General features: G+C 41.1%; 1 protein-coding gene across 2 annotated transcripts in view; it reads left to right on the top strand.

Moving 5' to 3' along the window:
* Positions 1 to 16,494, top strand: part of TEK (TEK receptor tyrosine kinase) — a 96,617-nt gene that overhangs the window by 59,548 nt on the left and 20,575 nt on the right. For both annotated transcript variants that reach the window (XM_059411538.1, XM_059411539.1), the window contains exons 8-12: positions 2,445 to 2,596; positions 4,228 to 4,372; positions 8,868 to 9,029; positions 10,187 to 10,321; positions 14,361 to 14,648. In XM_059411538.1, the coding sequence (XP_059267521.1) occupies positions 2,445 to 2,596; positions 4,228 to 4,372; positions 8,868 to 9,029; positions 10,187 to 10,321; positions 14,361 to 14,648 (882 nt within the window). The remainder of the gene's footprint in view (positions 1 to 2,444; positions 2,597 to 4,227; positions 4,373 to 8,867; positions 9,030 to 10,186; positions 10,322 to 14,360; positions 14,649 to 16,494) is intronic.

Here is a 16,494-nt window from a genome sequence, read left to right as displayed (position 1 = left end):
CCATCTTTTCCCAGGGTATGCACAACAGGGGAGAATTCCTTTGGAGGGATTTGGACAAAGGCTATTTTTGAAAAGAAAGATAGAAAAAGGAAGCAAAAAGAGAAAAGATGAAGCCTCAAAGTGCAATTTTAAGTAATTCTACTTCAGAAATTACCGTAGAGCAAGGGGTCCACAAACCCTGACCCACAGGCCATTCAGTCTGCCATTTTTTTTAACAACTTTATTGAGATATCGTTTCTATACCATGAAGTTCATTCCTTGTAAGTGTGCAATTGAGTGATATTTACAGAGTCGTGCAGCCGTGACTGCAATCTAATTTTAGGATGTTTCTAATTTTAGGATGTTTCTGCTCCTTCAGAAGAGACCTTGTACCTATTGGCTGTAGATCCCATTCTCCACCCCCCCACCCTGCCCCCTGGCAACCCTGAATTTACTTTTTGTCTCTATAGAATGACTTATTCTTGACACTGCATAAACTGTAGATGGGATCACCCATTACGTGGTCTTTCGCGACTGGCTTCTTTCACGGACCATACTGATTTTGAGGTTTAACTGTGCTATAGCACTTAGCCTTTTTATTTCCCCACCGTCTGTTGTTGTAAAGAAAATTTGATTGGCAGGAGCCATACTAATTCGTTCAGAACATGTACTCGCTAGCTGCTTACACTCTACATCAGGGTTAAGGAGTTCGTGATTAGAGAACTTCCAGTCCGCAGAGCTGAAAATATTTACTGTCTAGACAGAAAAAGCTTCATTCTTCCTCTAGAATATACTTTATAAAATGCAAAGAAACATATTTTTATATATTTTCCCAAAACTTAAAAATAATGAACCTATATAATAACTTTTCCAACCCTACAAACCTAAATGTTCCAGAAGGAAATCTACACTCAGAGCAGCAAGACCAAGACCCTTACAGCTTTTTGTCTGTTTGTTTTTAAATTCAGAACAAATATGGGAGGAAAATACCAACAATTGTTTTCTCAAAGGCTTTGGCTTCATTTTACTGTGTTCAGTCCCCCCCCCCCCCCCCCACTGTTCGGACTTCTGGCCACAGGGCAGGAACCTGGGAGGGTCTAGGAAGGGAAGGAAAGGCCTCGGGGCTGCGGGCGGCCAACACGCCCAGGGATTTGACTTTTCAATTTCATGCCCGCTTACCTTTGCTGAGCCTGAAGTTGCGAAAGGTGGGAAACCCTCAGACCGAGATGCAGGCCCCCGGCTTTCAGATAGCAGCCCCGCACCCCGCTTCCTGGCTTCTCCTCCATCTCCACCTGCAAACGCGCCTTCCAGCCGACTGCAGGAAGTGCAAGGCGACAGAGCAGGAAAGACTTAACTGCCTTCAAAGTGTCAAAGCGCTTTTTAAAGTTCCTATGCGAATCACTTCTTAAGCCGAAAAATCTGGTAGATTCTAATCACAATCCCTTCAAGTCTACAGATAGATCAAGGAATTACCCTTGTAATTATTAGACCTCTTTCCTCCCTGCTCCGTACCTTTTACTCATCGCGTTCTAGGCCCGGGAATCAGGACAACAATATAAAATATGAATGTTGTGTTCAACACGGCCCCATCGCCTTACCCCACCCCCACCAGTATCCAACAGCTCGTTAGTCCCCGCTGCTCTTGGGGGGCATTTCCATCACCCACAGTCTTCATGAAGTGCTGGACTGGTTTCTACTGTGTCTCACTTTTAGTTACAAAGGTCTGAGGTTCTCTAAGACCCTACAATTCAGAATAAAATCGTTGTATTTCAGGATTATTCATTCTCTACCACGTAGGTATTAGGCAAAGAGTCCTGATACCCTTGTTGATACCAGAGACAGTGTCTTTCAGTATTGGTAGAAACACTAGTGACTGGGCTCTTGCCTTGAAACCAGTTTGAGGGACTAGTTCTGTTCCACTTTGCTTCTTGCGTGTGTCAATGTTCCTCATTGCTCACCACCTGCAGATTCAGGGAGCTCTGTCTTGTAGAGCACAAGGGAGGCTCACGTTGGTCAGCGACGTTGTGGGGTTGTTTGCAGAGTCAAAGAGGACCGAGTTTTTGTTTTTGTTTTTGCTTTTTTTTTTTTTTTTTTTTTGGTCAGCATTCTCTTAAAAAATAAAGGGAGCTGAAACTTCAGACCAGGGATGATTTGGTCATGAGGATCATTTTAACATAGAGACTGTCCACCCCAGATCCACTGAGGGGAGCACAGCATTATGGCAGAGTGTAGACTCTGGATTCATACAGATCTGAGCTTGATTCTGGGCTATGAGCCTCAGTCTTCTCATCTGTAAGATGGGACCACAATAGCATTTTTCCCCACAAATTTATTACACGATGATAAAACAATAGAATACTTGCAAAGTTCTTACTGGGGACGCGGCTTGCCAAATGGTAGCTGCTTTTACTTCTGTTGCTGCTATGTCAAAGACTAGATTTCACAGTGCTGTTTTCCTCGTGCAGGCACACCAAGGATGATCCCAAAGATAGAGGATTTGCCGGATCATATAGAAGTAAACAGCGGCAAATTCAACCCCATCTGCAAAGCGTCTGGCTGGCCACTACCTGCCAATGAAGAAATGACGCTCGTGAAGCCGGATGGGACAGTGCTCCACGTAGGAGTTCTTCTTCTTCTGGCTCCTGACAGCACTAGATGCTTTCGGTGTAGCAATCCCCTCGCTGCAGGCTGGGTTCCACCCTGGGCTTGCATCCTCCAAAGCCAGTGTGTTGTCACCTTGGACAGAATGCTGTGTCCCTGGGGAGGTAGAGCAGAGTCACCGCAGCCTGGCCAGTGCCACGGGGCAAGGTTGGAAAGAGACCACCACAGTGGAATTGAGGAAGCTGAGTGCCAACCACGCCACTCTTCCCGCAGAGTTTTCCCACTGTGTGTGCTGAGAGGAACATGTGAGGCTATGCAGGCTCTACTCCTCACAGTACATCCCCTCGGTCTAGCATCTATCGGGAAGAATGAGGGGGTCTTGTGGCCACCAAAGGGTGTGGCTAGGTGTGGCCACATGAATCAGCAGGAGATTTTTGTGTTACCTACCATGTGCTATCAGGAAATGGAAATTTGATGACTGATCTACTTCTATTGTGTTCTTTGGAGCAAAAATTAGCAGAGCACTAAAGAAGGCAGTTCAGTCTAATTTCGTTGATTCCAGATAGATCTGCTCTCACACTTCCCATTCAGAAACCATAAACCATGGAATCCCTTGGATCCGAATACTTTCCTTGGGCCTCTGACCTCTTCATTCTGCCCTTGTGGCAGGAGCTCAGCTCTGGTTAGGGGCGGTCAGAGCACTTCTTCTTTGCTGGAAAGGACTAAGCAACTTTTCCAAATGTTTCCCTTCTCTCTTCCAACAATCTCCAATGTGGCCCAGATAGGAGTTGCCCAAATTTCTCTGGGTCACCAGAGATCCTCAGAAAATTGATGTATTTTCTTGTCTAAACATTTTGAAATGGTTATCTTTTTGTTTTGTTTTGTTTTCCTCTCAAAGATAGCTGAAAATCAACCTGGCAAGAGGGCCAGGGAGGGCCAGTGTCCTCCCGGGTGCAGGATATGTGGAATGTGCCATTCTTGGTTTCCACATGTCAGCTGTTCCTGACTCCCCTCAAACAATTCCTTAGGCAGTGAAGCCAGTTGACAGCTGCTTAAAATCTTGTTGGCCTTTTCCTGACTTAATGGAAGTAAGAGCTACCCTCTAGGGAGAGTCAGCCGTACTGTATACGTGCTGCTTATTATTCCCTGTCCCCTCACTAGAGAAGTGGAAATGGGCTGGGTGACGTTGACTCAGGAATTGTCAAGAGCGGCAGAGTAGGGATGTGAGTTGATGTCCATGTGTCTTCAGGGCCCAGATTTTTCCCACAACACTGCACTCAATAGCCCCTCAGTTATTTGGGGGAGCCATTTTGTCCTCTCACCCAGTCATCTCTGTATTAAACTGGGAAGGAACAAATATTGCCAGAGCAGTTTAAAGGAATTGGGTTCTTAGTCTGTAAGTATTTACCCCACACTCCCAAACACACAAACACAACAGCAGGATCTGAGAGGGCGTCAATCCAATATAAACTTTCAGGGTTACTACAATAGCTTTGGAAATAAGCCAATGATTATACTAGCATTGCATTTGGCTTCTTAGTCTCTCCTAGAAAACTTCTTATCAAACAATGAGATGGGGTCAGTGTTATGGACCTTTCGTGTGTTTATGCCTCCCTAGAAGCTTTTATTTGTGTTTGACCCTTCCAGCCCAAAGACTTCAACCTTACGAGTCATCTGTCAGTGGCCACATTCACCATCCACCGGATCCTCCCCCCGGACTCAGGAGTCTGGGTCTGCAGTGTGAACACCGTGGCTGGGATGGTGGAAAAGCCTTTCAACATTTCTGTTAAAGGTAAGCTCCATTTTCTAGAGAAGAGCTGGCCTCCTCGGTGCAGTGTTTATGTATGTTTGGGTGCTGCTCCCAGATAGAAATGTTATCTGAACACGAAAATGCCTTTTTGGGTATTTTCTAGGTTTTAAAATTTTTTTCATAGGCAAGAAAATGGAAAGGAGGGATTAAGTAGATAACCTCATACAGCCCTGGCTTTGATTTTTGTCCCTAAGAGCAAGACAGCTTTTGTATAGCCCTGAGCAGATGAGTTTAACTTCTCTGAGCCTTTCTTCATTTGAAAATAAAGTTTAGTTCATCTACTGCTCAGGGTGACTGTGAATATTTGTTAAATATGCAAAACACCTGGAACTGTGTCTGGCACAACATGTCTAGTCGTGTTTATAGTACATGAAAAGTTTGACTTCATCATTGTTGTGACTTCCTATTCATTATTGTACAGAATAATTTGGAAAATACTTTGAGAATTACTCACTTATTATGAAGCACAGGCTATGCTATATAATGAACAATAATTTTTTCACATATTCTGCATGGCGCATATTCTTCCTGCTATGAATTAGTTTTCCAAAATTTACATTGATCTAAGTAGATGGGTATACATTTGTGGCTTGAGGGGGAGAAGGAACAGGAAGGTACATCCAAATTATCTTGGCTGGTATACATAGATACCACAAGGAATTTTAAATTTGGAAGTTTCTTATGAACCCATTTAGACAGAAACAGCTAACAGCTCTTGGATGTATTTTGTAGAAAGTCACCGGGCTAAGTACTTCACACACTTCATCTTATTTAATTATTATAAGAACTGTATGCAGTAGACATTGTTATCACCACTTTACCAGTCAGAAAACAGGTGCAGAGGGTTTAGTTAACTTGTATAAAGTAGCACATTTGTTAAGGAATAAATCTTAGTTTTGAACCGGGGTCTCCTGACTCAGATGCTGCACAATCTTTTCTAGACCATTTCGTTTTCTCTGTCTCCTGTGTTAAAGTTTAGGAAGCAAGATAACCAATGATGACTTGTATTTTACCCATTTGATTGCTTGATTAGGAATCTTTGGGCTATCTGAGAAGTAATTTCCATAAATAAAATAAAAGTAAATGCCCAGAGCATAATACTCTTTTTAAAGAGACCAGTAACGACATTAGCCTAAATACAACCTTGTAGATTGGGATTCTCTATTCTGAGCATCCATATAAACTGTCACAGAATCTTCAATATTTTTTTTTTTGGAATTACTGGAAAAAGCCCTGATCTGTTTTATTCAGTAGAACATTCACATGATCAAAATAATTTCTTGTATCTTGCATGTTCTTGAAAGGAAGGAAATGATATGCAGACAAGACAAATTACCTTATTTTTAAGCTTCTTGGAATGTTTGCTGCCCATGGAAAATAAAAGTCAAAAATAAAACATGTTGCTAAAAGTCCGTGGTTATAATTTTTATTTTTTAGTAGAAGACACAGCACATAAAATCAATGCATCAAAGCCTTTGTAGTACTAAGTTACTGATATCTCTTCATGTCCTATATACTGATAGATATAAAATCAAAATAGCCATTTGGTAAATTAGTCAGTGTCTTTAATCACAGTAAAAAAAAAAAAAAAAAAAAAAAAAAGTTGCAAGGCTTTTACTACCAGAATATTAGTTGGTACAACCACTTTGGAAAACTGAAAATGTATGCTTAAGTTAGCCTACATATACCTAGGACCCGGCAGTTCTCCTAGGTATAGGCTCAAAAGAGTGTATATGTTCAAAAAGACATCTTCAATATTCAGAGCAGTTTTATTCACGATAGTCACAAACTGAAACTAACCCAATTATCGAACCACATGATAAAGGAGAAATAGATTGTATTAGATTCATACCTAATGGGTTGCTAGGGCTGTCATACAGAGTGTCACAGATGAGGAGGCTTAAACAGAAATCTGTTTTCTCACATTCTGGAGGCTAGGTAAGTGATTGAAGTGTCAGCAGAATTTATTTCTCCTGAGGCCTCACTCCTTGGCTCATAAATGGCTGTCTTTTCCCTGTATTTTCACATGGTCTTCTGTGTGTGAGTGTGTGTGTGTGTGTGTGTGTGTGTGTGTGTGTGTGTCCTAATTTAATCTTATAAAGACAACAGTTGTATTGGATTGGGACCCACCCTAATGACCTCATTTTGACTTCCTTACCTCTTTAAAGACCCTGTCTCTAAATAGAGTTTCCTTCTGAGGTACTGGGGATTAAGACTTCCACTTAAGAATTTTGGGGGAATGCAGTTCAGCTCATAACATCATACAATGGAATATAAAACAGCAACAAAAGAGAATTCCTGCAACAATATGGCTATCATAGACATAATAAAGAGCAAATGAAAATAGATGCTTTATGATTCCATTTATATATAGAACAGGCAAAGCTAACTGATAGTGACAAAAGCCAGGGTAATAGTTCCCTATTGAATAGTTCCCTGATCCTCACAAGAGTGCCTTCCTGGGGACTGGAAATATTCCTTGTCTCAGTCTGGGTAATAAGTACATGGGTATGTGCACAAGTAAAGTCCCTCGAACAAAATACACTTAAGAGTTTTGCACTTTATAATATGTATATCTCAATACAAATTACTAAAAGACAAAAAACTAAAATAATAAATTACTAAAAGGAAAGTTTTGGAGCAGTTTGTTTCATGTTAATATCATGCATATACTGCATATCTGTTTATTACTTTTGTAATATCTGAGGCTTTTTTAATCCCATAAGAACCAATTTTAACCTATATAGGGGTGTTATTTCACCCTATTGAGAATATATGGTCTTTGGAATGGGGAGATTATTCTAGATTATCTGGGTGGACCCACTCTAATCAGATGAGTCCTTAAAAGCAGTTATCATCAGATAGAGATATCACAATGGAAGAAGGGTTCAAGATACATGATGTTGTTGCCTTTGAAGATGGAGGAAGGGACCATAAGTGAAGGAATGTAGGTGGTTTCTAGAAGTTGGAAAGAACAAGAAAACAGTGTCTCCCTTTGAGCTCTGTACAGTCCTACTAACACCTTGATCTTAGCCCAGTGAGACCCCGGTCTGACTTCTGACCTCCAGAACTATAAGAATCAATTTGTGTTGCTTTAAAGAGAAAGACCATGCATAGTTGAGAGGAAGACCAATATCAAATGTTCACACAAGCTCTCTAAGAATAATAAATTCTGAAAATTGCAATGGAGGACAAGATTAAGTTCTTTGAAGCCTAACTGAGGTTCTAGTATAGCCCCTGTAAAGAAATCACATCAGAGCTGATTAATGAATGATCAGTTAAGAGGTAACAGAGAATGGTGAGAGGCCTGGGGTTTTGGTTTCAGGAAAACAACACTTAAAAAGAACAGAGAGATAGAAAGGAGCTTGTCACAGTTTTCCTTGGATGAATTGAAAGGTCAGTGGCTCGGTGATGGGCGTTAAGGAGGACATGTGATGGGATGAGCACTGGTGTTACACGCAACTGATAGATCATTGAACACTACCTCTGAAAGTGATAATGTACTGTATGTTGGCTAACTGAATTTAAATTAAAAAGTTTTTTAAAATTAAAAAAATGTCAGGGATACTGGAGGGTATTGAGTGAGGGGAAGAGGAGGCAGGGGCTCAATGTGCAAGGCCTGATAGGTCATGGTATAAATTTTAGATTTTATTCTAAACATGATGGGAATCCATGGTAAGGTCTTGATTAGAGGAGTGATCATATTTTAAGAAGTACTTTGCGGATAGTGGGTGGGAGGGGAAAGAGCAAGCCAGGAGACCACAGCGCAGGCGACTGCATTGAATCTGAACAGAGAACTCTTAAGAGTGGTAGGGGAGACTGGGGGAGTTTTCAGGCCCTGAGACCTCAACCACCAGCCAGTGCCACGTTCTTGACTCATGAGAAAGAATTCAAGGAATTCAGAGTATAGCAGAAGTTATATTACAAAGCCAAAGTACACACAGATACAGGATCTGAGATGCCCTGGGTGGATGCTGAGTTCTGCTTTTTATAAGTAGTCACAATGGGCGGGTGATATATTCTTGAAAGCTGGGAATAGACGGGGTCTTCCAAAAGCTTTGTATATCATTATGCATGGTTTATGGCAGCTACTCTGCGCAGGCGCAGTCTAATTTTTCTCGTACAGATACTCCATAGTCAAAATGTGCGAGGAGTACTCTGGCGCCCCCAGTGGAGGAGTCATTCTGTCATTTGCAGGCTGACTGGGACTGTGTATGCGCGCCATGGGCTTGAGCCATAAGGGGATGCTTGGGGCCCTGAGAAACCACGGAGCTATCGCCGGGTTTACTCCGTTGTCACAAACAGTCTGTCGGGTGTCAGACTCCGTTCCCTGCCTTTTGTTCCTCCTGCAGTTACCCAGTGTTTCCCTATATACTGCCTCAAGGGGGTTTTGTTGGAAATGTAAGGTTACCTCTCCTCTGTCCTCATCAAAGTACAACCTCCAGAAACTAATCTGATTGCTGAAATTTTTGTTTAGTTCTTCCAGAGCCACTGAATGCCCCAAACGTGATTGACACTGGACATAATTTTGCTGTCATCAACATCAGCTCTGAGCCTTACTTTGGGGATGGACCAATCAAATCCAAGAAGCTTCTATACAAACCTGTTAATCATTATGAGGCTTGGCGGCATATTCAAGGTAAGGTTTGAACAGGAAAGACTCCAGCTAAAGATGGGGCACCAGGAGGGGAAAAAAAAAATTCCTCAAATAAAGAAATACAGAAATCCTCTCTTGCACTCTCATTGCTCTGCCCCAGGGTAGTGGCTGTAGCCAAGGATTCCATTTCAGAGTTAATTACCTACCAATCTTTTAGTTTCACTATGCCCGTGATTTCCTAAAAAGGGCCCTCTAGGCACTGCATGTAGGTAATTGAGGAAGTTACAAAAAGGAGAACAAAAGGAGTTTTGGGCTTCATATTAACCCAGCTGACCTGGATATGTGAAATTAAGTCATGGCACTGTTACCGAGCCGTTCACATTCTATTGTAGACTCAGCCAAAATTCAGAATCTAGTGACGTAAGGCTGATTTGCAAAGTAGCCGTTGACAATATCAATGGAGAGGTTTTATTAAAAAGCAGCTTTTTTTTTTTTTTCATATGATGCTAATAATTTGTCACTTTCCACAAACTGTTCTTTTAAGAACTTGTAAACCCAGCCCAATTTTTTTTTCTTACCAACTGGAAATTTATCGTATGGTAAGGCAGTACTTTTGCAATACCTGTGGAGAATAGAGTGTGGCTAAAGCAAATGGCTAAGGAGAAAAGATGCACATACTATTTCTTTATGAGATCTATTTTCAATGACTTCAGAGCCCTTCATTTGTAAATGGCATGATTATTACAAATCTGCTTTCTGGTCTTTGTAAGCAAATCCTCAAAGAATCTCTTCTCTTGATAGTCTGGTTGTGATCACTATGTATTTAAAAACAATGGCAATTAAATTATATTATTTTAATTGAGATCCCCCCACTAAGTCTAATTGCTATTCCATATAGTTGAAGATTTGTGTGGTTTTATCCTATAAGTGAAAAGACAAAATCCCTAGAGCAAAAGTGATTCAGTGGCTCAGAGAGACTTACATTAATGTATACATTGTAATCTGGAAACTTCCTTAAAAAAGCCTCATTTTCCTTATGTTAGGAATGGTGAGGCCCTAAAGGGGGGGATTGGCTATTTCACTTAGAACATTGTATTTTTGAAAAACCAAACACTAGTTCACATCACAATAACAACATTCCACTTTAAACAAAGTACAAGTATGCCAGCTTAAGTTTCCTGAACTTTCCCTCTTCTCAGTGACAAATGAGATTGTTACACTCAACTATTTGGAACCTCGCACAGAATACGAGCTCTGCGTGCAGCTGGTCCGGCGTGGAGAGGGCGGGGAAGGGCATCCGGGACCCGTGAGACGGTTCACAACTGCTTCTATCGGTCAGTGGAAGCAAACAGCATTTATTCCTGCACTGGGTGGGAGGGGGGAGGAAGGGGAAAGAGGAAGGAAGACCAGGAAGGGTGGTGGTGGGTGAGTGGGTGGGTGGAGATGTAGGGGGAAGGAGTTTGCTTTTGAATGGGTGGGAAAGTGACAGGAAGGTTGGCAGCTTGGAGCCAAAGAGCTCTTTTATTTGGGCTGCACTCCTGGTCTATGTCCCTGGGGGAGGGTGTCTGCAGCAGTATGGGGACAGAGGAGGAAGCAGATGAGCCTTCAGGAAGTCAGGGCCATCCCTTAGGACTTGGGATTTACTTAGCAGCAACTGTTTGGCTCCTGAGTTTTACCAACAGCTTCCTGTTTCCATCTTAAGGGCCTAAGTGAGACTCTTGCCACATACGTACTTCAGATATCCCAGTTTATTTATTTTTAAAACTAATTTCTAATTTTTCAAAGTAATTCATGCACAGAGTTAAAACATCAAATAGGATAAAAGGCTTTTATCTAAAGAACAGCAGACCCCTGTTCCACCTCCCAACCCTCCAGTGCTGCCTCCTACAGGCAGCCTGTTTTACCTCCTTAAGCTAATTTTTTTGGTTTCAAGATTATTTATTTGTCAGAGAGAGAGAGAGAGCACAAGCAGGGGGAACAGGGGAGCGGCAGGGAGAGGGAGGAGCAGTCCTCCCACTGAGCAAGGAGCCCCCGATGTGGGGCTCCATCCCAGGACTCTGGGATCATGACCTGAGCCAAAGGCAGATCCTTACTGGAATGAGCCACCCGGGCACCCCCCCTTAAGCTACTTCGTATTGTACATACGACTCCATGTGTGTAAATCACTGGTTCTCAAACATTAGTATCCTTAAGAATTACCTGGAGAGCTGGTTAAAACACATTTCTGGGCCCCACCCCCAGAGTTTCCAATTCAGTAGGTTTGGGGTAGGGGTCGGGCTTAAGACTTTGCAGCTCTAAGAAGTTGACAAGTGGTACTTGTTGTTGATCCTCGATCTGTACATGCTGAGTAATAGTGCTTGGAGAAGCAGTGTGCAAACAAGGGATGGTTTCCTGGAACTCACCAGGTAGCAAATACAAAAAATAGCGCTTCTGGTACTATATATATATACATATATATGTATATATAGTTATATAAAAATTATATAAATAAATTTATATAAAATTATAAAATTTTATAAAATTTTAATAAAATTTATAAAAATTTTTATAAAAATATATAAATTTTATATATAAAATATATATTATACTTTTATAAATTTATATAAAATATATATTTATATTTATATATAAAATAAAAACTAAAATATATATAATATAAATTTTTATATATATATATATATATATATATATATATATATATATATATACACACACACACACACATATAAGTTGGAAGATAAAGAGGCCTCTGCTCTGTGCTCAGGTTGCTGCTAAAAGGCAAAAGATAGTTAATTCTCTCTCTACCAGTGTTAATGAATCAAAGGGGAAGGTCATAATCTGACTCAGATGGAAAGTATTTATGAAACAGATCATAAAACACTTCACAGACCCACACAGTACTGTCTTCAGCATTCAGAGTATGTTCCAGCCAGGATGTCTTTAGAAGTCTCTTGGAATATTTCAAAGTAGTTCTCAGGGGTAGGTGGGGAGGGAATTCTTGAAGGTTCTTCTTTTCCCATCATTTGAATTTTGCTGATGTTTGTTTTTTAATTCATGGGGCAGTTGCACTATTTATAATATGTTGATTTAATGGTGAAAGCCAGGAGGCCCGGGTTGGGGGTGGGGAGGGGAGAGAACACACTCTGAACACAGTCAGCAAAAGGGCAGGTGGGGGGCGGGGGGTGAAGGGTAAGTTCTGTTCCTGAAGGAAAGGAAAGGAAAAGGGAAATGACCATTTATCAAGAGACTCTTCTGCACCCAGCCTAGGCTTCGGAGGTTCACGTATATACATGCTCTCATTGTCAGAGCAGAACAGAACTTTCTGCTCTGCTTTGTCATTCTAAGTTCCTCCGGATCCTCAGGGCGGCTTCTTTTAGAACTTAAACTTCAGAGATAAGGAAAGGAGTTACCATCACCTCTTTCAACTTGTAAAGGATATAGAGAATAAGAGCTATTTAGAGTAATAAATGTATTAATATTAAATAGTTAAAATAATGATTATATTTGCAAAGGCTACAGGTGGTCGTCCTGATGTATGGAAACAGACCCTTTCTCTCACCTCCAACTGAAAATAGCAGTTTTTCAACCTTTTCTCCCTCTTCCTCTCTCTCCCCCTGCTCCTCCTCCTCCAACTACTGCCCCCTTTAGATATCTGTGTCCTTAGGACAAAATGCCTCTTTTGTCCTAATGCCTCCCCTGCCATGAGTTTTAATACCATAGATATATTTGTATACTGTGGCCCTGCATAAGCCACTGTAATATCTAAAATATTCTCATAGCCCACAAACCAGTTTTTGCCCTCTTAGGAACAACAGTGTCCCCACTGAGAATGCAAGAGTTAAAGGATGCCTATTGCATGTTTTGAAAATACTTAATATCTAGAATTTAAAAATCAATTTACTGTTATTATAAACCGAGAATACAGCGTCCTGTGCCCACTGACACAGATAAGACAGGAAGGGGGGGGGGAGGGAGGAAGGAGGGAAAGTAGTTGATGTAAGAGTCCCTGACTTCTCGTAAGCATTCTCCCAATCCATTATCCCATGTGTTCCTCCTGAGTCCGAAAGATAACTAGTTCCATTTCGTGTTATGTGTGAACTTGGAGAGCTTAGGAATTTTCCCAAGGTTGCAAAACTAGGCGTGCTCCTCTCTCTTTCATTTCAAAACCCTTGTCGTTTGCGTTCAGGTACCTGTCTGGTAGCCCAGGTTCTCAGTCAGGGCAGCGTGTAGTCAGAGCCAGTCCCTTGCTGTGATCAGAGCAGGGTGAGGCCAGGCCCTGCCACCATAGCTGTTCCAATGTGTGAAATTCTTGCTCCAGGGAAGGAACCCTGAAATTGCGTTAAAATAGATTGCTCAAAATCGTAACTGAAACACTGAATAGTTACCCACCCATCCTATCCTTGGAACAACCACTGTTATAATTTATAACAGTTTCCTCTGTATCCAGGACTTTTAGCAAACTGCAACTAGAGTTTTTTTCTCATGCATTATAGATATTTTTATTAGCCTCCCATGCTACTCCCAATGATCTATTTTAATTCATTGGATAGTTATATCATAATTTATTAAAGCATTTTCCTATTTTGAGCATTTAGGTTTCTTCTGATTGTTTGCTATTATTGAATAATGCCACAATGAATGTCTTCATGCACTTAGGTTTTTCTCTTCTTCTGGATTATTACTTCAGGATAAATCAGGATAAAATTATTTCTTCAGGATATAATCTATTGTCAGATTACAGGGCCAAAGCAGACAGTTACTTCTAGAACTCTTGAAAATACTCCCAAGTTGTTCTCTAAGGGGGTTCCTCTATTATAATTACTCAAACTACAAATTAAAACTGTTATAAAGGGGCACCTGGGTGGCTCAGTTGTTAAGCGTCTGCCTTTGGCTCAGATCATGATCCCCGGATCCTGGGATCCAGCCCCACATCAGGCTCCCTGTTCCAGGAGTGGGAAGCCTGCTTCTTCTCTCCCACTCCCCCTGCTTATGTTCCCTTCCTTTCTGTGTCTCTCCCTGTCAGATAAATAAATAAAATCTTTAAAAAATAGAATTGTTATAAATATTTGCTATTTTGACAAGAAAAAAAGTATGGCATGGCTGCTAGCTTGTGTTTCTTTGATGGTTTGTGAAGCTGTCTATTATTCTAGATGCCAAGGTTATTCTGTAAAGCTGCCCTTTGGGGCTGTTTGTGCTTCACCTGATACAAAAATCATGATCCAGGGGCACTTGTCTGGTACAACAGGTAGAGCATGTGACTCTTTACCTTGGGATTGTGAGTTCAAGCCCCATGGTGGGTGTAGTGTTTACTTAAAAACAAAATCTTTAAAAAAAATCTTTTAAAAAAATGGTGATCTTTCTGATTTCTCCCAGGTCTCCCACCTCCAAGAGGTCTCATCCTCCTACCAAAAAGTCAGACCACTCTAAATTTGACCTGGCAACCAATATTTCCAATTTCAGAAGATGATTTTTATGTTGAAGTGGAGAGAAGGTCTGTGCAAATGAATAGTGACCAGCAGAATATCAAAGTTCCAGGCAACCTGACTTCAGTGCTCCTTAACAATTTACACCCCAGGGAGCAGTATATAGTCCGAGCCAGAGTCAACACTAAGGCCCAGGGGGAATGGAGTGAAGACCTCATCGCTTGGACCCTTAGCGACAGTAAGTAACTCACCTGGCACTGGCCTTGCCCGAATGACATTTGGGTGCTGCTGCTTGCACTTAGCTACCATCAAGTCAAGCCTGTTTGCTAGACATCATAAAACGCAGTTAAGTGTGCATGGAGGTTAACCAGTGTCCCCATCCCAACACACCAAATCATTTAAATAACCTGTAATATATAAGAAAGCCTCATGTATTTAGATTTGCAATAATTCAGGCAGGACTGTGCTAAAATTTACCTTTCCTTGGTATGCTATTATCTATTAAGTAAATTAATAGCATGAATAAGGTTTCTAGGGTATGTTTAATTTGTTGTAGGACAGGTTTCAGGATTGTCTTATTTCTTCAGACCCACAGATGCTGGTTAATTAGTTAGGTCTTTCCTAATCTTTTTTTTTTTTTTTTTTTTTAAAGATTTTATTTATTAATCTGACAGAGAGAAATCACAAGTAGACAGAGAGGCAGCCAGAGAGAGAGAGAGAGGGAGAGGGAAGCAGGCTCTCTGCCGAGCAGAGAGCCCGATGCGGGACTCGATCCCAGGACTCTGAGATCATGACCTGAGCCGAAGGCAGCGGCTTAACCCACTGAGCCACCCAGGCGCCCAGGTCTTTCCTAATCTTAAAAGTCGAAGAATTCTGCTTGAAAAATCTTCAGTAGTAGATAATTCTTAGGGTTAGAAAATACATTTGAGAGTAATAAAACCTCTTTTCTTTCAAAATATTCTGAAACTCAGGATTTCCTCTATTTCAGATTGGTCATTTAAAATTTATGGCTGGAACTTCTTGGGTTTCTTGGTAGTATTGAAAGTTTTTCATCATTAAGCAAGGAGTTCTGTTTTGCATCACTGCATTAGAACTGTGTCTGTGTATTTTGGAGTCATTGGAAAGATAAAATATGTCTTGGCCACACGGACTATCTTTAGGTTAGGATCATGGGGTCCCTTGCCAACACCCGATGTCTGAGGTTCCCCTCTGCAGCTGCCTATCTCCACTTGCTCAATACCAGGTGTAGAAATGGGCTCTGTGTTCCTCCAGCCACTCTCCTGTATCAGTGACATGTGGAAGTCTCACCTGTTATGGTGGCATTCAGGGATTCTTCATCACTTTTTGAAAATTCGTGAAATTTACAGAATACTCAAAGAGTAATTCAACAAACACCCACATTGCTACCACCCAGAATTAACAACTGTTACTATTTTGTCATGCTTGTTTTCAGCTCTTTTGTTGATTTGTGGAAGTAAAAGCACAATACAGATCACAGGGCCCTTGGCCTGTCCTCCCTACTCTCATTTGATGGCTGACTCCCCAGAGACAATCCAGTTATGAGTTGGCTGTGTATCTTTCCATTCAAGGTTGAATCAGCTCGATATGTTAGATTCATCCATAAGTGCACAGTGGCATACGTACTGTTCTTCATTTTGCCTTTTTGAATTAACACTATGATTTCTATCTTATCCATGCTCATTGTTTAGATCTGACATATACTTTTAAAATTTCTGCATAACATTCTATGTTCTGACTATATGGTCTTATTTATCCATTCTCTTTGAGGTGGACATTTAGGTTGTTTCCTTTGTGTACCATGTTCTCCCCCTTTTTTTAAAACTATCCCAAACAAAAGTGCAATGACCATCCTTATACTTGTCTCCAGGTGCTTAGATGTGAGAGCTGTCCTAGAGAATATGTCCAGAAGTAGAACTGATGGGCAGTGTTTCTCATTCAATGTGTACAATGTCCAGGAGTCTATGAGAGTATCATTTTCCCTACATCCATCTATGTTCATATATCTTTTCCCTATATCTCTATTACTTGATGGTGGAGAACTTTTTATTTTTCATAATCTCAAA

This window comes from Mustela nigripes, chromosome 9, assembly GCF_022355385.1.
Source record: "Mustela nigripes isolate SB6536 chromosome 9, MUSNIG.SB6536, whole genome shotgun sequence".
NCBI lineage: Eukaryota > Metazoa > Chordata > Mammalia > Carnivora > Mustelidae > Mustela > Mustela nigripes.
Note: the sequence above shows the minus strand (reverse complement) of the source record. Positions and strands in the feature narration are given on the sequence as shown.